This window comes from Garra rufa, chromosome 22 (assembly GCF_049309525.1).
Source record: "Garra rufa chromosome 22, GarRuf1.0, whole genome shotgun sequence".
Lineage (NCBI taxonomy): Eukaryota > Metazoa > Chordata > Actinopteri > Cypriniformes > Cyprinidae > Garra > Garra rufa.
In genome coordinates this window covers 242,640-262,819 of record NC_133382.1, presented here as the reverse complement: position 1 = coordinate 262,819, position 20,180 = coordinate 242,640, and the positions used below count along the sequence as shown (strand labels likewise).

The window sequence follows — 20,180 nt, the reverse complement described above, 5'->3', positions numbered from 1 at the left end:
ATTTATTTTATGTATTATTATTATTAGTATTAGTATTTTCTTTAGATTTATTTTTGCGTTTTTTGTGCTGTACATTATGATGGCGCGCCGCCCATGCAGTTTTTTTTTTTTTTTTAATTCTTAAAAAAAAATTAAAGGAAAGGAAACCATTTAGATTTGGCCTAATGTCCATGTAAGTATAGCCTACCCTAGTATTATATCCTAATATTGAAAATAATGTAGACAAATAAACAGAAGGCTCGTTTTTCAAAACAATAAAGCTTTTATTATGACTGACAACGAATACAGTTAAGTATCACAAGTGCTAAGGACTAAGATATCAGGATTAAATGATATCTGTTTAAAAAACAGTTTAACATGAAAAATATAATTTTATTGCATGTTGCGGTGTTATGTGTAGTTGGGACACAGTGTAAGACAAAGAAACAGGTAAGCCAACTCTAGATCAGAGAGTCTCAAGCCACCCCCCTTCCCCTGGTTTGCATTTGTATAGCTCCAGTAATCATTTACATATAAAAGCTACACCGAGGCCAAGGTGACATGAATCATGGGGGGTGTCAGGTGCTAAGCCTTCCACATCAATTTTTGGCAGTTCCCGACAATTAGACAATTTAGACAGTTTGCAAGAATATTTAGTATCACTGGTGTGAAAATGCTGTTAGATGCCGGTGGAGTAAACGGGAGTTGAGAAAGTTGAAAGTGAGGGACAGACGCCATCCTCCACTGCACTGGCAGATCCAGCTATTTTAGGCTACTTTGAACTTAAAGTTAATAAGGTAGTAAGTTGCATTGTCCGATAAAAAAATTATCAGAACTATCAGCACAGTATATAACACTAATCTGGTTGCACAATAGAAAAAAATATGCAAACACTAGCCATGAGCCGTGTCAATTTCGACACAAAAGATCAGCAAGTTTAAAGATCAGTCAGTACAAGTTTTTTTTATTCCTCTCCAGTTTAAACAGCTCCGATCATTTTAACCTGGAACTAGGCTTAAGTATGGTCTGTGAAACCGGAGGGAAGTGTTTTTGTTTGTTTTTTTTTCAGTTATCTTAAAAGTAGCAGTTAATGAGGCCATCAGCGGCAGTATAAAGAGCGAAATGTTTATGACTAGCAGAATGGGAATGGGGGTGAATGCTGTCTGTTGCCTTGTAATCAACATATTATTGAGACTCTTTGCCCGCCATGTCATTTCGTAGGAGTGGGAGACACGTGTCTAAACCAAAGCCAAAGCACCCGCTAAAAGTTCATTTTTTGGGAGCAATATCCAGACTGGGTCCGGGACCGATTGGAATCTTCGAAGGCATAATGGACCGGTCTTTCTTTGAAAATGCTATTGTAACAGAAACTGCTGCCCCATACATTAGGGAAAACATCGGAGCACATCACCGTTTTTTCCAGGACAATGACCCAAAGCACACTGCTGCAGGCAGACTCATTGCTGAACAGGGTTAAGACTCCCGCCGAATCCCACAACATGAATCCCATTGAAATGGTGTGGAATGCTCTGATAGATTATATTCGAAAAGCTTTTTTGACGTTGTTGTTGAGAATCTGCTGTTATCAAAAACATAAAGTAATACTGATCATACTGATAAAAATGATAAATTATTATTAGCCTTTATATACAATTGTTATTGTATATATTCTTATTTTCATTTATATTCATTTCCCCCCCTTAATTTGGCTCTCTTTACTTAACGTTCATGTAAATGATACTGTAAATGCTTGACATTTGCTATATGACAGATTTTTACTGGAATGTAGTTTAAAGGTTGAATTGAACATATATTTTATTTTGTTTCATCTAATTAATAGACTAGACTATATAAATACTAAGCTGTTTTACTGAGGAATGAATCATTCATGTAGTTTCATTTGTTAATGAAAACATGCTCATTTATCGTCACACACGGGCATAAATACAATCAAAAAGTCAAAACTTTATTGGCATAATTGTCAGGCGTTAAAAATAAATAGCCCTAACCAGTTATTAAAATAATAATAGCCTAATAATAATAATAATAAATAATAAGTTATTTAGAGCTACCTACTTCTTTGTTTATTGTGAATCGCTTAACCTTTAGAGATCGAAATGAAGGGGAAAATAATGAATATAAACGAATAATACATTTATTACGGAAAAAAGAGGATCAATTAATGGATAAGACTGTGGGATGCATAAAATTTGAAGGGCTATTTAATTTGAAGTACTTTATGTAATATTTATTCATGATAAACTTTTGAATGCTGTCTACATCGCGCACAGACAGCATTCGCATATACAGCATTGCTTATTGTTAATATAATAACTTAATATTGTATTAATTTCTATAACAATTAATATAATCATTTCTTAACTCCAAATAAAATATTAATAAACCTATCTCTGATAATCCTGGGTTATGGTCACGCAGGTTTGTTTATGCATTAAACATAAGGATGTCGTTACCTCGACAAAATGATCTCGTGGCCACGACATAATATGACGTTCCCACGAATTTATATGTCATGGCCACGACAAACATAAGTGAACCGAAGGTGTCCCCTCCAGGTCAACATACAAACGAGTCTTTTAGCTTGCAGCGATATTTGCTGCCGCTTCAGTTCAGTGCATTACATGACTGCCCCCTACTGATCATTTCTTTCCTGTGTAAATGTATTTTCTAGGATCCCTCAGAATACACCGGCGTCACGCGAGACCACTTTACTTCCCGCACGCATTTTAAATGGCCAGGGCCCGTATTCACAAAACATTTTATCTTACCACTAAGAGTTCTCCTAAATAGCAGTAAAAGTTTTTAATAATAATAATAATAATAATAATAACTTTGACTTTTATAGCGCCTTTCAAGAAACCCAAGGCCGGGGATGGGATGGGAACTGGTGTCGGGGGGGGGGGGGGGGGGGTTAGAGACCAAAGGCCTCTGTGAACAAGTATGCCTTGAGGTGCTTTTTGAAGGACAGCAGTCTGGGGGCATGACGTATGTGGAGAGGTAGTTTTAGCTAAGAGTTTTCTCTTAAAACCTATTAACAAAGCTGCTGAGACAAACTTTTACTAAGCAGTAGAGAGAAGTCTTAAGCTAAGAGTAAGGGGCGGGGTTGACCTCGTTACTATGGATGATGTCAGCATGCTCACTAACCATGCATACAGTGATTGGCTGATAGGGGAGGGATCTCTGTCAGACATTTATTCATAGAAATATTGTTGTAAATGTTGCCATATTCAAATAAAGTTTTAAAAAGTTAGCTAAAAGTAAAAGTTTTTAGCTAAGAGTTTTCTCTTAAAACCTATTAACAAAGCTGCTGAGACAAACTTTTACTAAGCAGTAGAGAGAAGTCTTAAGCTAAGAGTAAGGGGCGGGGTTGACCTCGTTACTATGGATGATGTCAGCATGCTCACTAACCATGCATACAGTGATTGGCTGATAGGGGAGGGATCTCTGTCAGACATTTATTCATAGAAATATTGTTGTAAATGTTGCCATATTCAAATAAAGTTTTAAAAAGTTAGTAAAAATGTTGCCACATTCAAAAATAATTTAAAATACAGGGCAAGTGTCACTTATTAAACAAGTGTTCAAATGATTGACAGCCTTTTACCTGTGTGCTTCTTATAATAAACAATTAGCTGATATGCATGTAAACAGACTTTTTTAAAAGAGCTTTTTATGCTTTAAATTACACAGAATAGCAGAGAACTAACACAAAATTATTGGGAGCAGCAAAATATTTCAAAACGGGAATTGAACTCAGGACGCTTTGAGCAGAGTTATGCAAGTTTTGACGCACTAACCGCTGGGCTATCGGTACCGACATAAAAAGCTTGTTTTCTATTCATGATAGAATAATCATGGCTGATAGCGAGATACGCAAACGTAAAACAAAACCAAACTGGATGCAAGAACAGCTGTTACTTCTTGCCCATCGTAGGATATAATCAAATGAAAATAACCTCCAAGACTTAAAAAAGTTGTGTAGGAATATGCGTGCATATACATGCAGAGTGTTTCTAAAACGTTTAAGTTCCGAGGCAGATCGCCACCAACAGCAATATTAGGAAGGTAAGGATTTGATCTTGTGATTTAAGCCTTATTTAGGCTGATTTATACTCGACGCGTTCTTCTGCACCGCAAGCCTGTGCTGCCTGCGCGCGCACATCACCAAATTCTGGGCCCCTGTTCCTAAAAGATCTTAAGGATAAAAGTAGCCTATCTCATAATTTAGCGATTTAGGAGAAACTCTTAAAAGTAATGCTTAAAACAATCCTAAATTTAGGACTCCTAATTTTTGCTCTTAGAGTATTTCACAAAGCGTTTTAGCACTAAAACTAGCTCCTAAATCTGTAAAATGTTAGGAGTAGTGGAGAGGACTCCTAAGTCACTAAGATCAATTCCTAAAACTATCCTAAAATGGCTGTTGCCGGCTGTCTGCCTCAGAACAGAAGCATTTTAGAAGCATTGGATGATAATGAGCTTTTCAGAAGGCGCGGTCTTAATCGCGAAGGACTGCTGCAGAATTGCAACAAATAGAAACAACCCAAAAACGCCACAGATCGAGATTTTAACAATCCTCGAATGGCAGCTTCTTATGAATGCAATAAATATTTTAATGAGGCTAAGGATTTTAATCTGCAATAGCATAACAAGGTTACATGAAAACATTATCGGCAACTTAAAAAGTAATGTCCATTTAACTGTAGCAGTTGTTTGTCACTTAAATTCTGCAATCTCTGCATTAAGTTGCCTGACTTTGCAAAGAATACCAGCGCTTTTCACAGTCATCTTTGCTTCTGGACAAAAGTGGGAAAGCTGCATTTATTTGCACACATATATTTTCCCACACATCTTTTTTTAGTTTTTGAGGTTATCCCAACTTTGCTTTCTTGAACAAGTTGGGCAAGAAGTAAGAGTTGTTCTTGCATCCAGTTTTGTTTTCTTTTACGTTACATGCCTTACTATCACCTATGATTATTCTGCCCTGTTAATTAAAAGGCTGTTTATATGCATAGCCGCTAACTGTATACGAGGAGCGCACATGAGGCTGAAGATACACGTTTAATTAGTGACACTTAGCCTGCATTTTAAAACCTTTATTTAAATATGATATAATAGTGCACGTTACAATATTTATATGCATAAATGTCTGACAGAGACCCCTCCCCTATCAGCCAATCATTGTGTGCATAGTTAATAAGCATGCCGAAATCATCCATAGTGACGAGGTCAACCCCGCCCTTACTTTTAGCTTAAGACTTCTCTCTATTCCTTAGTAAAAGTTTGTCTCAGCAGCTTTGTGAATAGGTTTTAAGAGAAAACTCTTAGCTAAAAACTTTTACTGCCATTTAGGAGAACTTTTAGTGGTAAGATGAAATTTTTGTGGTTACAGGCTCTGATCATGTGTACATAATGTATTGACATTAAACTAGTTTTTAACATGATAATTTTATTATTATTCATATACTTTAATTATATGTTATTAGCCTTGAGATAAATGTTGCACTGAATAAATCCATAGATATATACGTTTACTAGTAATATCCAATAGTCTAGTGGTTGAATGTTCGTTAGAAGAGTCTGAGGGTTTCGGTTCTAATCTGCCATAACAACGTTTTTTCATCCCTTAATAAAATTAAATATGTTCATCAGTGATCCTATATCAGAAACACATTTGTGTGTTTTTGTTTTGATTTTTAACCGTAATGAGTCATAAGCGAGGGATTGAAGCACTCGTGTGTGAACACTGAGCACGAGCCGCATTGAGAAGTTCCATCGCTAATTAACATCGCAAAGAACATTAAGCATGATTTCAGAAAAAAAATACAGATTCCAGCGTCAGCACCTTATTTAACAGAAAGTAATGTTTCATCAGCATTAGGTACGTCCGTGCTGCGAGATGTTCAAAAAAGTGGTGGGACAATATCGAGCTTTGCAAAAAGTCATTCACTCATCCCACCCGTGAATTATGGCTATGAAAATAAGCAATGTGAAACACTAACAAAAGCAATTATGAGAAATATTTTTATTACAGCAGTCTTCAACCAACACAACAGTATAAATGTACACTTTTTTGCAAAAGTTTTCGTCCTTTCTAATACTGGTCACGATGAGTTTTTGCCATCTGACTATTTCTATGGTCACGCATTGATGGATTATAGAGATGTTTGTACAGGCGTACCTGTTCAGCCAAAACAGCTTTGAATTTTTTCGTGAGCAATGAGGTGACACGCGAACAGTTCACTCGAGAAGCCGTGCACACCGCCATGCGAAATGGGTGATTTCACAAACCCAAGCAAACTTGCGGACGCGTATAAGTCAGTCTTTACGTTGCACAGATTTAGGAGCTAGTTTTAGCGCTAAACGCTTTGTCAAACACTCTTAGAGCAAAAACATATGAGTCCTAAATTTAGGACCGACACGCCCATTATTTTTAAGATTTTCTCCTAAATCGGCAACTTATGAGCTACTTTTAGCCTTAAGATGTTTTGTGAATACGGGCCCAGATCTGTATGTCATGGTTTACTCTATTTTGCTATCCTCACTTACATAAATGAACTATAGTGTCCTGCACACACTAGTGAAAAACCATCACAAATTATATCTGGTGTCTTAATTATTGGTTTGCCTGTATTTGTACATATACACTCATTTACTCTTTGCACTTGTCCAATATTCAGTATTGTTTTTCTTTTTCTGATATTTTTGTCCAAATTCTAGGTTGTGTTTGAGATTACATACAGTATTAATAAAGAAAGTACACTGGGCCAAAATGTGACATTTAAGGCTGAGGTCACGAGGTATGACATCAATTTCAACTGATCAATTTTAACTGAAAAATGCTGCTAATAAACAAAATCTCTATCTCTCACAGTGGGAATGACAAACACTCAAGCAGCAGTGAGTTTTTTAAAGAGAAGACCATTGGTGTCAAATATGCCATCAATATTGCCCTGATAAGGTTAGTGCTCAACTTCATGTTTCTGTATAAATAGTAAACAAAGCCACACTTTATTCATCCTATTCTGTAATATTGTCTTTCTTCATATTTTTTAAATGAAAGGCATGAAAATTCCACCATCCACATTAATTTTACTTCAGGGAAAATGGATCTTATGAAACCAGTCCAGCAGATAATAAAGGTATTAGTTTAAATATTGTAACTTAAAATACACTATTTTCATTTAAAAATTGGTAGTAAATTCCACAAACAATTGAACATGTTGAATTAAATGTGAAATTTTGAAGTAAAAAACATCTCAGGTTACGTATGTAATCATAGTTCCCTGAGATAGGGAACAAGAGACCATGTCCTCTAGTGGTCGCTATTGGGAATGCTGTCAGCGTGACTCGTTTCTTAAGAATACATACAAAAACATACAGCTTATAATGTCACTTCCGGCGCAACTCATCGCCACCAGTGCATCATTACCGGCATGACTACAGTATAAAGGGGCGCCGATAGAACACAGCATTCGCTTCTTCATCTGAAGCTTACGCCCGAAGCATGGCGAAGAGACTAGAGGACGCGGTGTCTTGTTCCCTATCTCAGGGAACCATGGTTACATACGTAACCTGAGACGTTCCCTCTCAAGGGAACTTCAAACTGCGTCCTCTAGGGGTCGCTATGTTGATGGAGTGCATGCTATTAGAGCGAGCACTAAGTACCAAGTTCCTTAAGTTCTAAGGAAATTGCCCATGGGACGTTAGTGATGACTGTTAGTGATGTTATCCCCCTCAGCCAAAGGCCAAAGCTGTTACCCACTTACCTGCATGGGGACAGAAGGCTGGACCCAGGGTAGAGCTCAAGGATTGGAATCAAGGAGACTCCTTCAGGGGGATACGGCTACGTAGAATAACCTAGACCTGCCTGTCACGTAGGAGCTACCACTAGCTCTGAATGGTTCTGTTCCCTCAGGAACCGACTTACAGAACAAGGGAAGCAGTTCCTGTGCACTTCCTTTATTTTTTAAAACTGTTCTAATAAGGTAACCTAGGAGTGCCTTGACAAGTCCTAGGTAGCAGATGGTCAAGAGGTATCTGTGATGATACCTAAGTGGAGTTGGGCCGAAGGAGACATAAAATGGATTTGAGAAAGGTGTGCCAGAGAGGTCACACTCGACAGGGCACCAGATGCTATTCACATGGCAGGGTAATACTAGGGTTAAACCCTCACTGTGAGTGGAGCAATGCTGCACCCAATCAGTATAGGCAGTTCGCAAATTGTTAATTGACTGAGTGTATTGCCATGGAGCAAGACTTGACCATCTTTTCAATAGTGGAAATAGAGGACAGGCTCCTAACCCGAGAGATAGTGAGGAACAACTGACCAGCCAAGAGGTGGGTCTCTATAAGTAACCTTTCTGCAGAAAGGGAGCATGAAATTATCCTTGAAGCTTGAGAAGTAGGAATCAACTTGGATATTAAGGATGGGAATCAAGCATAAAGGGAGGCACTGCCAAGATGAATGTGCTGTTAATACTACGAGAGGCAAACACACTCATGCAAAATCGGGAAAACAGTAAAGGCTCACCTCCCTCCTTTGCATATGCATTGCAATGATAATATCAGTTCCCTCAAGAGCTGGACGTGCTGCTATTCACCACACACACATAGCCTGCAAGCTCGTGAAAACAGGTATGAGTAGCGTGCCTCTCGCAAGAAACAAGCAGTGAATGCAACGATTGCATTCCAGTCCCTCAAGAGCTGATTTTGCTTACTTCTCACCATGCATACACCGCTCGAGCTGTATGAAAGCTGCAGGTATCAGAGTGTGCTTTTTCACAAGAAACAAAGAATGAATGCAATGATCGCAAACTCAATTCCCTAAAGTGACATCATAAGCTGTCGCCGGCCAATTTCATTGTCGTTTTTTGTATTCTTCAGACACAAGTCACGCTGATGACATTCCCCATAGCGACCCCTAGAGGACGTGGTTTGAAGTTCCGTCGAGAGAGAACATCTGTAGTTTATGTATGTTACCATGGTTCCCTGAGAAGGGAACGAGACACCGCATCCCCTAGGGGTCGCTATTGGGGAATGCCGCAGTGTGACTCGTGTCTGAAGAATGCATATGAAAAAACTACGTGAAATGGCCGGCAACAGCGTATGACGTCACCGCGGCACGACCGCCGCTGCTGGTGCATCACTACTGGGCGTCACTGTATAAAGAGGCGCCCGTGCAAACACACATCCCCGCGTCCCCTAGGGGTAACTTTTGGGGAACGGTTATACCCACGCTTCCATGCTGAGGGGAGTGCATGCTATGACAGCCAGCACTAAGCATCAATTCTGAGAAGAATTGCCCCTATTAGGACGTGGTGACGGCTGTCAGAACGTTATCCCCCACGGCCAATGGCCTGAACTGTTACCCACTTACCTAGATGGGTCAAAGGACCCAGGGCACAGCTCAGGCTTGTAATCAAGCGATTCCTTTCGGGGAAAACGGCTAAGTATCAACTTAGACTTATTTAGAACAGGCACTGCTACTACTACCGGGTCTAGTTCCCTTGGTGAACTGACTCACAGATAGAGAGTAGCAAATCTGTCCTAGGACAGAAACCGTTCTAGCAGGGGTTACCGTAAGGTAACACACCCTGGATAACAGATGGTCAGGAGATATCAAGGGTGATATCGAGAGGAGTTGGGCCCAGGGAGGGGTTTTAAGACCAACTCAATGATGGGAATGAAGAGACCGCGTAACCAACAGGTTTTTAGAGAAGAATCCAAAACTTGGTGGGAACTTACCACTTATGTGGATTTTGGGAAGTGCTCAGAGACTTGCGTGCGCACTTACCACTATTGTGGATTTCAGAAAGTGCCCAGAGCTCAGCGTGGGACACTTACCCTAGTAAAGGGTATTTTAGAGAGTGTGTTTTCCCAGGGAGTTTCACTACTAAAGCTCCAGGCTTGTCAGTGATGACAAGCACTTAGATAGGGGAAGAACCCTCCCTTAAAAGAGGGGAGCAACGCTACACCCCAATCAGGACAGACAGTCCGCAAACTATTAGTCGACTGATGAAATCATGGAGCTACTGACCATCATGATAATGGATGTGGATAGTGGACAGACTCCTAACCCTGAGCTGGATGGAGGAACATCCGTCCTTGAAAAAGGGCAACGCTCTGAAGGAACCCTTTAGTGTAAAGGGGAGCATATTAAACCCAGTCCACATGGATGCCTGAAAGGGAGCCTTATGCTCAACCCGGAAGTCAGGAACAGACGGGCTCCTAACCCTGAGCTGCAGAGAGGAACACCCGTCCTTGAAAGAGGGCGATGCTCTAAGGAGACCCTTCAGTGTAAAGGGGAGCATATTACGCCTACCAGGAGAAGGTGGTGCTCAGAACTTACCCTTCCATGGAAGGGGAGCATACTCATCCCGCCAGGAGCCGTGCTCTAAAATGGGACCCTTCGCAAAGGGGAGCAGCCGTTCTCGATTCAGGAAGCCTGAGAGGAGGTAGTGACTAGTTCTACCCTTTGTAAAAGGGAGAAATTTGCCATGCGGCAGTGGTGCTGCTTTGAAGGAACCTTGAATAAAGGTGAGCTGCCAGCTGCCTGAAGAGACTTCTACGTAAGAATCTCTTGACTCAAGCAACGTCAAGGGTAGGCTTCAAAACCCTGAAGGACAGGGAAGAATACCAACACCTGCCAGAGGGTGGTGCTCTGATAGGACCCTTTCCGCAGAAAGGGGAGCAGCCAATGTCATCTCAAGGCCCTGGAAAGGGAGAGCTCCTAGCTAGTCATGAGGACAGACTCCTAACCCTGAAGGCCAGGGAGGAACGCCCATCCAGCCTAGGGGGCGCTCATTGAGAACCCTTTCCTCGGTAAGGGGAGAGCCCAGCTTGTGCGTGAAGTCTAAAGAGTGAGAATCAGCCTGGACAAGAGGGACAGGCTCCTAACCCAGATGACCGGGAGGAAAACCTGGCTTTGTCAGTGAAAGTGGTACTCTGAATAAACCCTTTCCGCGGAAAGGGGAGTACTACTTAGGTCGAACCGACCCTGCCCTCGGGCTAACAGGGGGATCGACAGACACCAGCCTAGGTGGACTTATGTTCCTGTCTCAACAGGACATAAATTTCCCAGAGCAGGAACTGGAGGACTGAGAAATTGCTCCTTGGAGACAAAAACTCAGGAGGTGCTGGAAAGAACCTTCAGCTGATGAGATCACTCCAGGATATGGAGTCCACAGAGAGGGTCTGGAAGAGGGATTCTCAGAAAAAGGCCTGCAAAGGACAGCTTTAAACATGCTAAGGGAAATCCTATAAAAGAAACTTAGGGAGCTTACCTTGAAGAGGACAAGTCTAACATATGCTGTAAGGTGGTTTACCGCACGACCTGTGGCGTGGAGAGGACGAACACTGCCGTAACCATAATCCGTAGGATCAGAGGGGGAGCATCCGCCATAGACTCGTCATACTTTTCTCTGAGAAGCAAAAACACAACACACAGGCCTGAGACAGTATTAAGTTCCTTTTCTTGGATCGTACTCACCCATAAGTGACCTGCATTTAACTCAACTTAAACAAAACCTGTTTAAGGAGTTCAAATCCGGACCATCAGTAATGGAGGTTCTTATGGGACGTAAGAACCGTTAAGAAGTTATAGGTCCAAGTTAGCGTGCAGGGATCTCCAACCTTACCATTTTGGACAGGTGATGATAGAAACAGGGGAATTAATGAGGGGGCAAGACAGGAAGAAAATAGAGTTTAGATTCATTTTGATCCGTACGAGCACATTGTCTCGTGTGAATCACTTCCCTCTGGTCCCGTCCACCCCTCAACCCGCGCCGCCTACGGGAGGGGCACAGGCTGCAACACTAGCCTTCTGGACTCTTCTCTGTTCCTCAGAACGAGAGAGAGCAGGACCCCTGTGTTGATGGGGCTCAGACCTGGGCCTTCATGGAATGAAGGACTTAAAGGCAGTGGTCTACCTAGTCCATAGTCACACAAATCCAAAAAGGCCAATGAGCCTGGGAAAACTAACAGATCAGTAAAAGACCTCTGGTTAGTACTCCTAAAAGCAGCCTAAACCAACAGAGTGGGCTGTCTACTTAAAACCCTAGCAGGGGAGACAGCGCCATCTAGGCAAGAGCTTAAAGAGAACTGCTCAAAAAACAAAACAAAATGGGAGCATTCAGTAAGCCAACACACAGACATCCTCAGATATCTGTGTATGTAGGAAGGACCACCAGAGGTGAAACTGACCGAAAGCCTCCAGACCCTAAAGGGTGAAGAATTTAACACACACCTAACCCTAACCCATAATCATGACTGAGCTGGTCTTAGGAAATCCCCCCCTTTTTTTTGGGCAGTTAATTAACTCCACAATCGCAACAAGCAGCACATATTCAGCTCCCGCGGGAGCTAAACATACTCTGCCCAAGCACCGAATTCCCTCAGGAATAAAGCTAGCATGGAGCTGCTGGCGACGCCGCGAATAAGTTTGTTAATGCCGCGAGAGGCAAACACACTCATGCAAAATGAGGAACAGAGAAACTCACCTCCCTCCTTTGCGAATGTGTTTTCGTGATGAGCACATTAGTTCCCTCGGAAGCTGGACGTGCTGTTATTTACCACACCCACGTAGCCTGCGAGTCGTGCAAGTGGGTATGAGTGCGTGCCTCTTGTTACAAACAAGCAACGAATGCACCGATTGCATTCCAATCTCTCGAGAGCTAATCTTGCTTGTGTCTCGCCGTACAGCTTGGGCCGTGTGAAAGTGCGGGTATGAGATTACCACACACGTCACACGCAGGCCTCCGGTGAGAGAATACATGCATTCCTCTTTATACAGTGACGCCCGGTAGTGACATACCATCAGCGGTGGTCGTGCCGGGGTGACGTCATATGCTGTCGCCGGCCATTTCATGAAGTTTTTTCATATGCATTCTTCAGACACGAGTCACGCTGTGGCGTTCCCCAATAGCGACCCCTAGGGGACGCGGTGAGAGGGAACCTGAAATAGTATTGTAAAATAATCTTTGTTTTATTTACAACTACAGAAAATCATTCAGTGTTATTTTAGTATTATTGATATACTATTATAAGTTTTGTTAATTTTTTAAACATTGTATTCATTCTGTTTACATTTTAAATTTTGTTAAAGTTTTTGTATTTTTTTTCCTCATATGTCTGTATAGGTTTCTATTACATTTGAGTTTTAAAGGAAAATAAGAAACTAGCTGAACTAAAATGAAATAACTAGCTGAATTAAAATGAAATAAGCTGATCTTTCTTTTTTCAGATTGAAAATGACCTTAGAGAATTAACTTTTAAGGTTTTCATCAGAGTACCAGTGAAAGTTGGTAATGCTGACATCTGGACTAATTCAAGTCTGCAAGTGTGTTCATTTATTTCTTATATTACAAGCCATTTACAGATTCTTTTATCCCATCATTCACTCATAATGTCACCAAGAAAAACTGAACCCTACATTGTAAACCGTAGTACCTTTTAATATAGTATTTATCCATTTATTTATTCATTTGAAAGATTTCTGGTTGTAAGAGGGAGAACATTCAGAAGCCTGCTATCACCAATTTTATTGACATTCTTAAAAGTCAATACATAGTGGTAAGGACACTTTTAGACTTTTTTTATCTTTATCATATTTGATTTCCTCATTAATGTAATAATTCACTATGTTCCAAATTATTATGCAAGTGACATATCAGTAAGACGTGTTTTGTAGTTTTTGCTGCTCAACAGTTGCATTTCAATATAGCTGCTGTTTAAATTCAATTAATTTGTTTGACAAAACCTTGCCTTACTAAAGACTTGATCTGACTGAGTTCTTTTGTGCTCTAAATCACTCACTAATCTTATGACAACCTAATAATCTATATTAAGTTTAAACTTTAGTGGTTTTCATGCTTTTCATTGATTTTGCACTATTTTATGCTTTTCATCTTCAGAAAGAACTGATATGTCTGATATATTTCTTGCATAATAATTTGTATATGTTTTACACAGTGTATATGTTAAAGATACATTAATTAAACTCTCTGGATGTGTGTGTGTGTGTGTGTGTGTGTGTGTGTGTGTGTGTGTGTGTGTGTGTGTGTGTGTGTCAGAACTGCTCTGTGGCAACGTGTGTCGAGTTCAGCTGTGACCTCACTCTCATAAAGAATGAAAGGATGCTCTATAATATAACTGGCAATGTCAGCTCTGGATGGATTGAGCAGGTCTCTGACTTTAAATGAAAATTCACATAAAAAACTGTTTATATACTATACTTATAATTGATTTATCTTTCTTACTGTCCTGATCTGTGTGTCTGTTAGACTGGACTCAGAGCTGCTGTTTTCCAGCTGGTCAGTTCAGCATCTCTGGATTATGACAAGAGCAAATATGTTTCCTTTTTAACTGCACCATCTGTCCAGGTAATTTAGCCTCTTAAACTCTGCGGACCTGGATACGAGTCCAAAATAAAAAACGTTGATGCTTATTTTTCATAGCCTTGCTTATATTGTGTCATTTGAAAGTTAGAGTCTCACCTTTTATAAAGAATAACTTGGTTTTATGATACATAAAGTAGTAAAATTAAGCTTATAAATACTTTCGTACAATACACACTTTTCCACCTAATGATTGTGAATAATTTTTAAGAAGAATGTGTATTTTTTATATTTTTCACAAAACAGACAAGTAATATATCACAAGAAAGCTCTCATTCTCAGGAATCTGTATTTTCAATGAACATGAAGCCTGATTAGCTGTCAGTATTTTATCATTCATCAGCTGTAAAAAAATTAATAAAAATCATTCTGAAAGTGATCCCAACAATATCATTGCCCTGTATCGTTATTGTTATAGTTGTAGTGTGAACTGCTATTCTCTTAAATTTAAAACAATTTTTAGAATGTTATCTTAATAGTTATAGTTATCGTTATTGTGCTTGGTGTGAATGGGCCTTTAGACTAACAAATGCTGCATTTCACCCTTGGCTCAAATCACAGGGGCCCACGACAGCTGTGGGCCCATAGATTCTTCACCTCCTCTCTCCACACTAGTGACGGTTCTGGATTGTCTAGAAATCATTCTTATAATGTTGATTTGCTTCTTAAGAGTTAGGTTTGAGGTGCTGATTTTTTTCAGGATTCATTATTCATTAATGAATTGAAATTTTAAAAGAACAGAATTCATTTGAACTATAAATCTGTAAAGTCTGTATTGTTTTGTTTGATTTATTTAATGCATTCTTGCTGAATACAATTTGTATTCACTAGAGTTTTGTAAGATAAATTCTAATTTAAAAATATTTACAAAAAAACCAAAAGACACAAGGATGTGGATCACACACTGTGATGCAGAGTCAGCGTGGTTAGGATCCATTTGCAACTTTATTAAATCCAGTAAGAAATACAACAGTCGAAGGTCAATCAACAGCATACAGAGCAATATAGACAAACCAGACAAAGAATAGTAAATCCAATACACAAGCATGGGTCGAAAGACAGGTGGCAGACAGTTAGGAAACAGGAACAAACAGATCGGCAACGGGTAATCAGACAGTGAATAATTACTTGGTAATATCAGCAGTAGCAAAACATGTCTTCGCATGAAAGTGAGCGTGCTATAAATAGTCTGTGGGTGATGGCTGACACCTGTGCCGGTGATCAACCCCAGGCATGGGATTATGGGAAATGAAGTCTGAATGGAAAACTAGAACTCAGGTGAAGGTTCCCTCTGGTGGCAATCGGAGGGAGCCACAGAGGCTTGATTCATGGCACAAACACTATTAGATGCATTACCTAATATACCTAACATTATCTAACAATAACCCTTACATTATTAATATATTATGTAGCCCAAATTATAATCATGTATCTATTGACATGTATCTATTAAGTCTGTGTGGGAAATGTGATTCATGAGTGTGACTTCTGACTGCACTAAAAATTCACACATTTCCATGTATGTAGATTAACACTCAAGTGGAGGTGTATGAGGAGGTGGACCTGACTAAAGAGATCATTGGAGGAGTAGTAGGAGGACTACTGCTACTGGCTCTCATCACTATGGCCCTCTATAAGGTATATCGCCATCATAAAGTCGGTTTTAAACACTGGCATTTCAGTTTCACCATTTTACACTATCTAATTCCTGCATATTTTTACTCTATACAAGGCTGGATTCTTCAAAAGCCAGTATAAGCAGATGCTGGAGGAGGCACAGGAGGACACAGGAGGACAATCAAATGTGGCACAATAATCTGCACTCAAACTGTTAGGAGATATTGATGTTTCATTCTCAAGCACACAAACAAGAATCACCTAAGAATAAAATATTGCAGCGTGATTTAAAATACTTACAATGAAAGTATTTATAGCCTTTCAAATGTTGCTTAACTTCCTTTTTGATGAAAAGTGATAAACTATACCAGAAATTTTAGTAATATTTTTCTCACATGCACTTTGAGATCTTTCTTTTATCATGTTTCTTCACATTTCTGTAATATAGAAGATTTTGGCTTTATTTTTCAGAATATAAAGTGTGATTTCTGGCTTTTTTCCCCTCACAGTTCTGAGTTTATATCTTCTGACTTCTGAGCTAACATTTTGCATTTTTTTCCCTCTGAATTATTTTTTGTAAAAATGTTTTACTCATTTACGTATCATAATTCATAATTCATATCATAACTTTTCATCTAAGAATTTTGAGTTTATATCTTGCAGTTCTGAGTTCATGTTCTGACTCTGAATAGCAAGGAAAAGTCAGAATTGTATGATCAAATACTCAGAGTTTGGCAGATACAAGCTTCCATAGCATAATTGGGATTTGCTCTGGATGTATTTAAAAAAAAAGATTAATTGCTTTCTGCTTAATACAGATATTGTTTGTTTTGCTAAGCCTTCTTTTTCATGGGCAAATAATGTTTATACTGTACATATAAACACACAAATGCAATGTGCATTACACTTAATCTTGTTTCATTTTTTATATGCATACCTTCATTTGTATAGGAGAAGAATATGTACATTTGGCAATTCTGAGGTTGTGCAGCTGTCAGAGGTGTCAGATTCAACAGATTGTAGGCACAGTTGCCTTATAAGGGGCTCAAGTTGATGCGTTTCAGAATGTTATTAATGTGTCATTGTCATTAGGATATGTCCCCAAAACCTTCAAACTGGTTGTTACAAAGTCTCTCATTTAAAAAAAAAAAAAACTTGACCCCAAAGAACTTGTTAATTTTAGACTGATCTCAAATCTACCCTCTCTGTCAAAGATACTAGAAAAGGTAGTATTCTCACAACTATGTCCCTTTTTAAAGAAAAATTGTATCTGTGAGGATTTCCAGTCATGCATCTATGCCATATGTTTATCAATTTTACATACAGTAGTCACCACTAGTACGCTACTAAATATATTGTAGAAACCATTGCAGAGCACAAATTATGAGTATGGGTCACCATACTTGGCCACACGTCAGGTCAGGTCCGTGTATATAAAGGTTTATAGTGGTTTATTGGCAGTTGTTGAATATTATTGAAATCCAGGTCACTTGATTCCCCTCTTTGATTAAAGATTGAAAAATATTTTTTTGATCAAAGGTTTTTTCTGTGAGGTGCAGAACAAGGTGTCAGTGACCTGCAGATGCTGATTCACTGTGGATTGAGCTCAGATCAAATAGACGGGATGCCTCAAACTCAAACAGGGATAGTTGGCCATGGGTTAATTGTATATTTCAGTGTTGTGAAGCACCTTTGAAACTCTCTGTTCTCTTTACATTTTTATGAAGATGTTGTGTGTGTTTTTATATGTATTGATTAAAAATACTTTGTATTACAAATATTTATATTATTTCGTTTTGTTAAAGAAATACAATGAATCACCAGTCTGGTCTCATTGTTTATACATCGGTATTTATACATAACGTTTAGAGGCACAAAACGTACATTTTTTGTATGTTTTTATTGATGTTAAAATTTACAATTTAGATGCATTTCAACATTTAAAACTTATAAAACCTACGTATTTTTAGCCCAAATCAGCTCAATCAGTGAGCTGATCTCTGAGACTGACGCCTGAGTTTGTGAACAGGTGACGGCCACCAGCGAGCGCATCAACAAGGAGAAGCTGAGAGCATTAGAACAGATCAAGTTCTTCGAGGACGAGCTTCACGATCACGATGTGTCTATGATCAGCGTCAAAATCATGAGCTTCATCCGATTGCTCTTCTCTTTAGCCGTGTCGACGACTGTCATCTGAAAGATGCCGTTTGCTGTTTTGAGAGAGTGATGCCCACCAGTTTCTTCCTCCTGCTGCGGTTCTTCTTGCAAGTGGATGGCGTAATGATCAGGATAAACGACACACGTCTGTATCACGAGGCAAGTTCCTCTCGATGGAGAAAACGCTGAATACCATTTGATCACATCTTAAACCTCTTTGCTCTGCTCTGCTTTAAACAGGCGGGGAAAAAACACATGCTTCGGGAATTCAGCAAACGTAAAAGTCAGATGTCAGACCTCCAGTTGAGTCAGACCTTTACCCTCGGCTGCTCTCTTCAGTCTTTTCTGACCAACAATTAGTATGTTTGCGTTTTTGGGGCTTTTTTAGATGGTTCTCCTTCACCGCAATCAGAGACGGACAGTAGCCAAGTATTTTTACTTTACTCCAATCATTTAAAACGTATCTGTAGTTCAGAGTGTTTATCTTTCTTTACATTTCATTTCATAAAGTTGTTCGTTTTAGCTTTAATACTTAAGAACATTAACCCTCTGGGGTCTGAGGTAGTTTTGGGGCAATGAAGAAGTTTTGACATGCCCTGACATTTGTGCTTTTTTCAATATCTTAAAAACTTATGAATGGCCTAAATCTTATTACGTTGTAATCAGCACATATTGGGCTACAATAATATGTAAGCAACATGAATGTACATGTTTGTGTTTGAGAAAACAACGTTTATGCGTACTTAGTGAAAAACTAAATTTTTGAAGTCACTAAAATAAGGTCATGAAACACATACGGAATATTTGTTCACAAGACTTTTGAGAACTGGATGTGGTAGGCAAATTTTTTTTCTACCAAATGATGTGAAAATCATCTAGTTCACTTGTTTACACAAAACAGTATATTGATTTAGATTTTTGAAGACACTTTGTTTAGAATGGCTGTATTCGAGAAGGCGTGAATCATCATGAATAATGCTGTGATTCACACCTGAGAAGACAAAGACCCGCATAATGAGCTGCATAATGAGCCTTTCAGTCAGGAGAGGGGTGTCACTGAGAGGGAATTGCTACCAAGAAAAGAATGTGAGGAAAAATAGAAATGTATATACTTTTTGTTTATTTAGAATATAGAACTATCATGCAAACGAGAGTATCACATGAGGTGGATGGTTTGTATAAATGTGCCCACTCACCCTCCAATAGTAATAATCGACTAGCTTACATGGTATCGTACATAAATGCTTTACATGTTACATGTTGCTGAAGGAAAAAAAAACTTACTTAAACTGAGAAGACAAAGACCTGCATAATGAGCCGCATAATTAGCCATTCAGTCAGATGAAGGAGGAATGTTAAGGACAAAATATGTTTGTAGCTTATTTTGAATATATTTATTTATCACGCAAAATAACTTGAGTTTCACTTGTAAACTTCTTTAACATCAGGGGCCTCATTTATAAAACTTTCTTACGCACTGATTTGATCTTAGAGTGTTCGTACGATCAAATCCACGTCAAAGTACAGATTTATAAAAACCGTCATTGACGTGGAAAAGTACTTATCTCCACGTCAGATTCCAGCTTGGCGTACGACCGTTTCCTTGTGGTAATGCCTGGTATTGCAGATAGTTCAGCCTCACTATAATTTGATTTCTTGCGCTCCTTTTTACTTGCCATTGTCAGAGTTTTTGCTTTAGGAATGAGCTCATTTTTTATGTTAATTAATTAAGCAGGGGCGTTTCGACGGCGGAACATTCAGCTGCACACAATTCCACGATCATTTGTGATTTATAACCGAATGACTGGCGTACGCATGGATTTCGTGGTACGTTCGTTTTCTCTGAATCGCTCTTACGATCAAATCAGAAAAGTTCTTAGATAAAATCAAGGATGGTTTTTACGCAAGTCTTTATAAATGAGCCCCCTGGGCCGGAACGTACAAATCCTACCATAATGAAGGCAGATGGATTCCACTAGATCCCAGAATACACGGTTCTTAACTAAACCTGCT

General features: G+C 39.3%; 1 protein-coding gene across 1 annotated transcript in view; it reads left to right on the top strand.

Annotated features, from left to right (window-relative positions):
• The window catches only part of LOC141298294 (integrin alpha-X-like), a 104,031-nt gene extending 85,824 nt beyond the window's left edge, over positions 1–18,207 (top strand). Inside the window, exons 21-30 of the mRNA XM_073828801.1 lie at positions 6,718–6,797; positions 6,872–6,958; positions 7,061–7,139; positions 13,241–13,336; positions 13,489–13,569; positions 14,070–14,180; positions 14,280–14,378; positions 15,921–16,031; positions 16,126–16,200; positions 18,040–18,207. Of these exons, the coding sequence (XP_073684902.1) occupies positions 6,718–6,797; positions 6,872–6,958; positions 7,061–7,139; positions 13,241–13,336; positions 13,489–13,569; positions 14,070–14,180; positions 14,280–14,378; positions 15,921–16,031; positions 16,126–16,200; positions 18,040–18,207 (987 nt within the window). The remainder of the gene's footprint in view (positions 1–6,717; positions 6,798–6,871; positions 6,959–7,060; positions 7,140–13,240; positions 13,337–13,488; positions 13,570–14,069; positions 14,181–14,279; positions 14,379–15,920; positions 16,032–16,125; positions 16,201–18,039) is intronic.
• Positions 18,208–20,180: the final 1,973 nt, after the last annotated feature.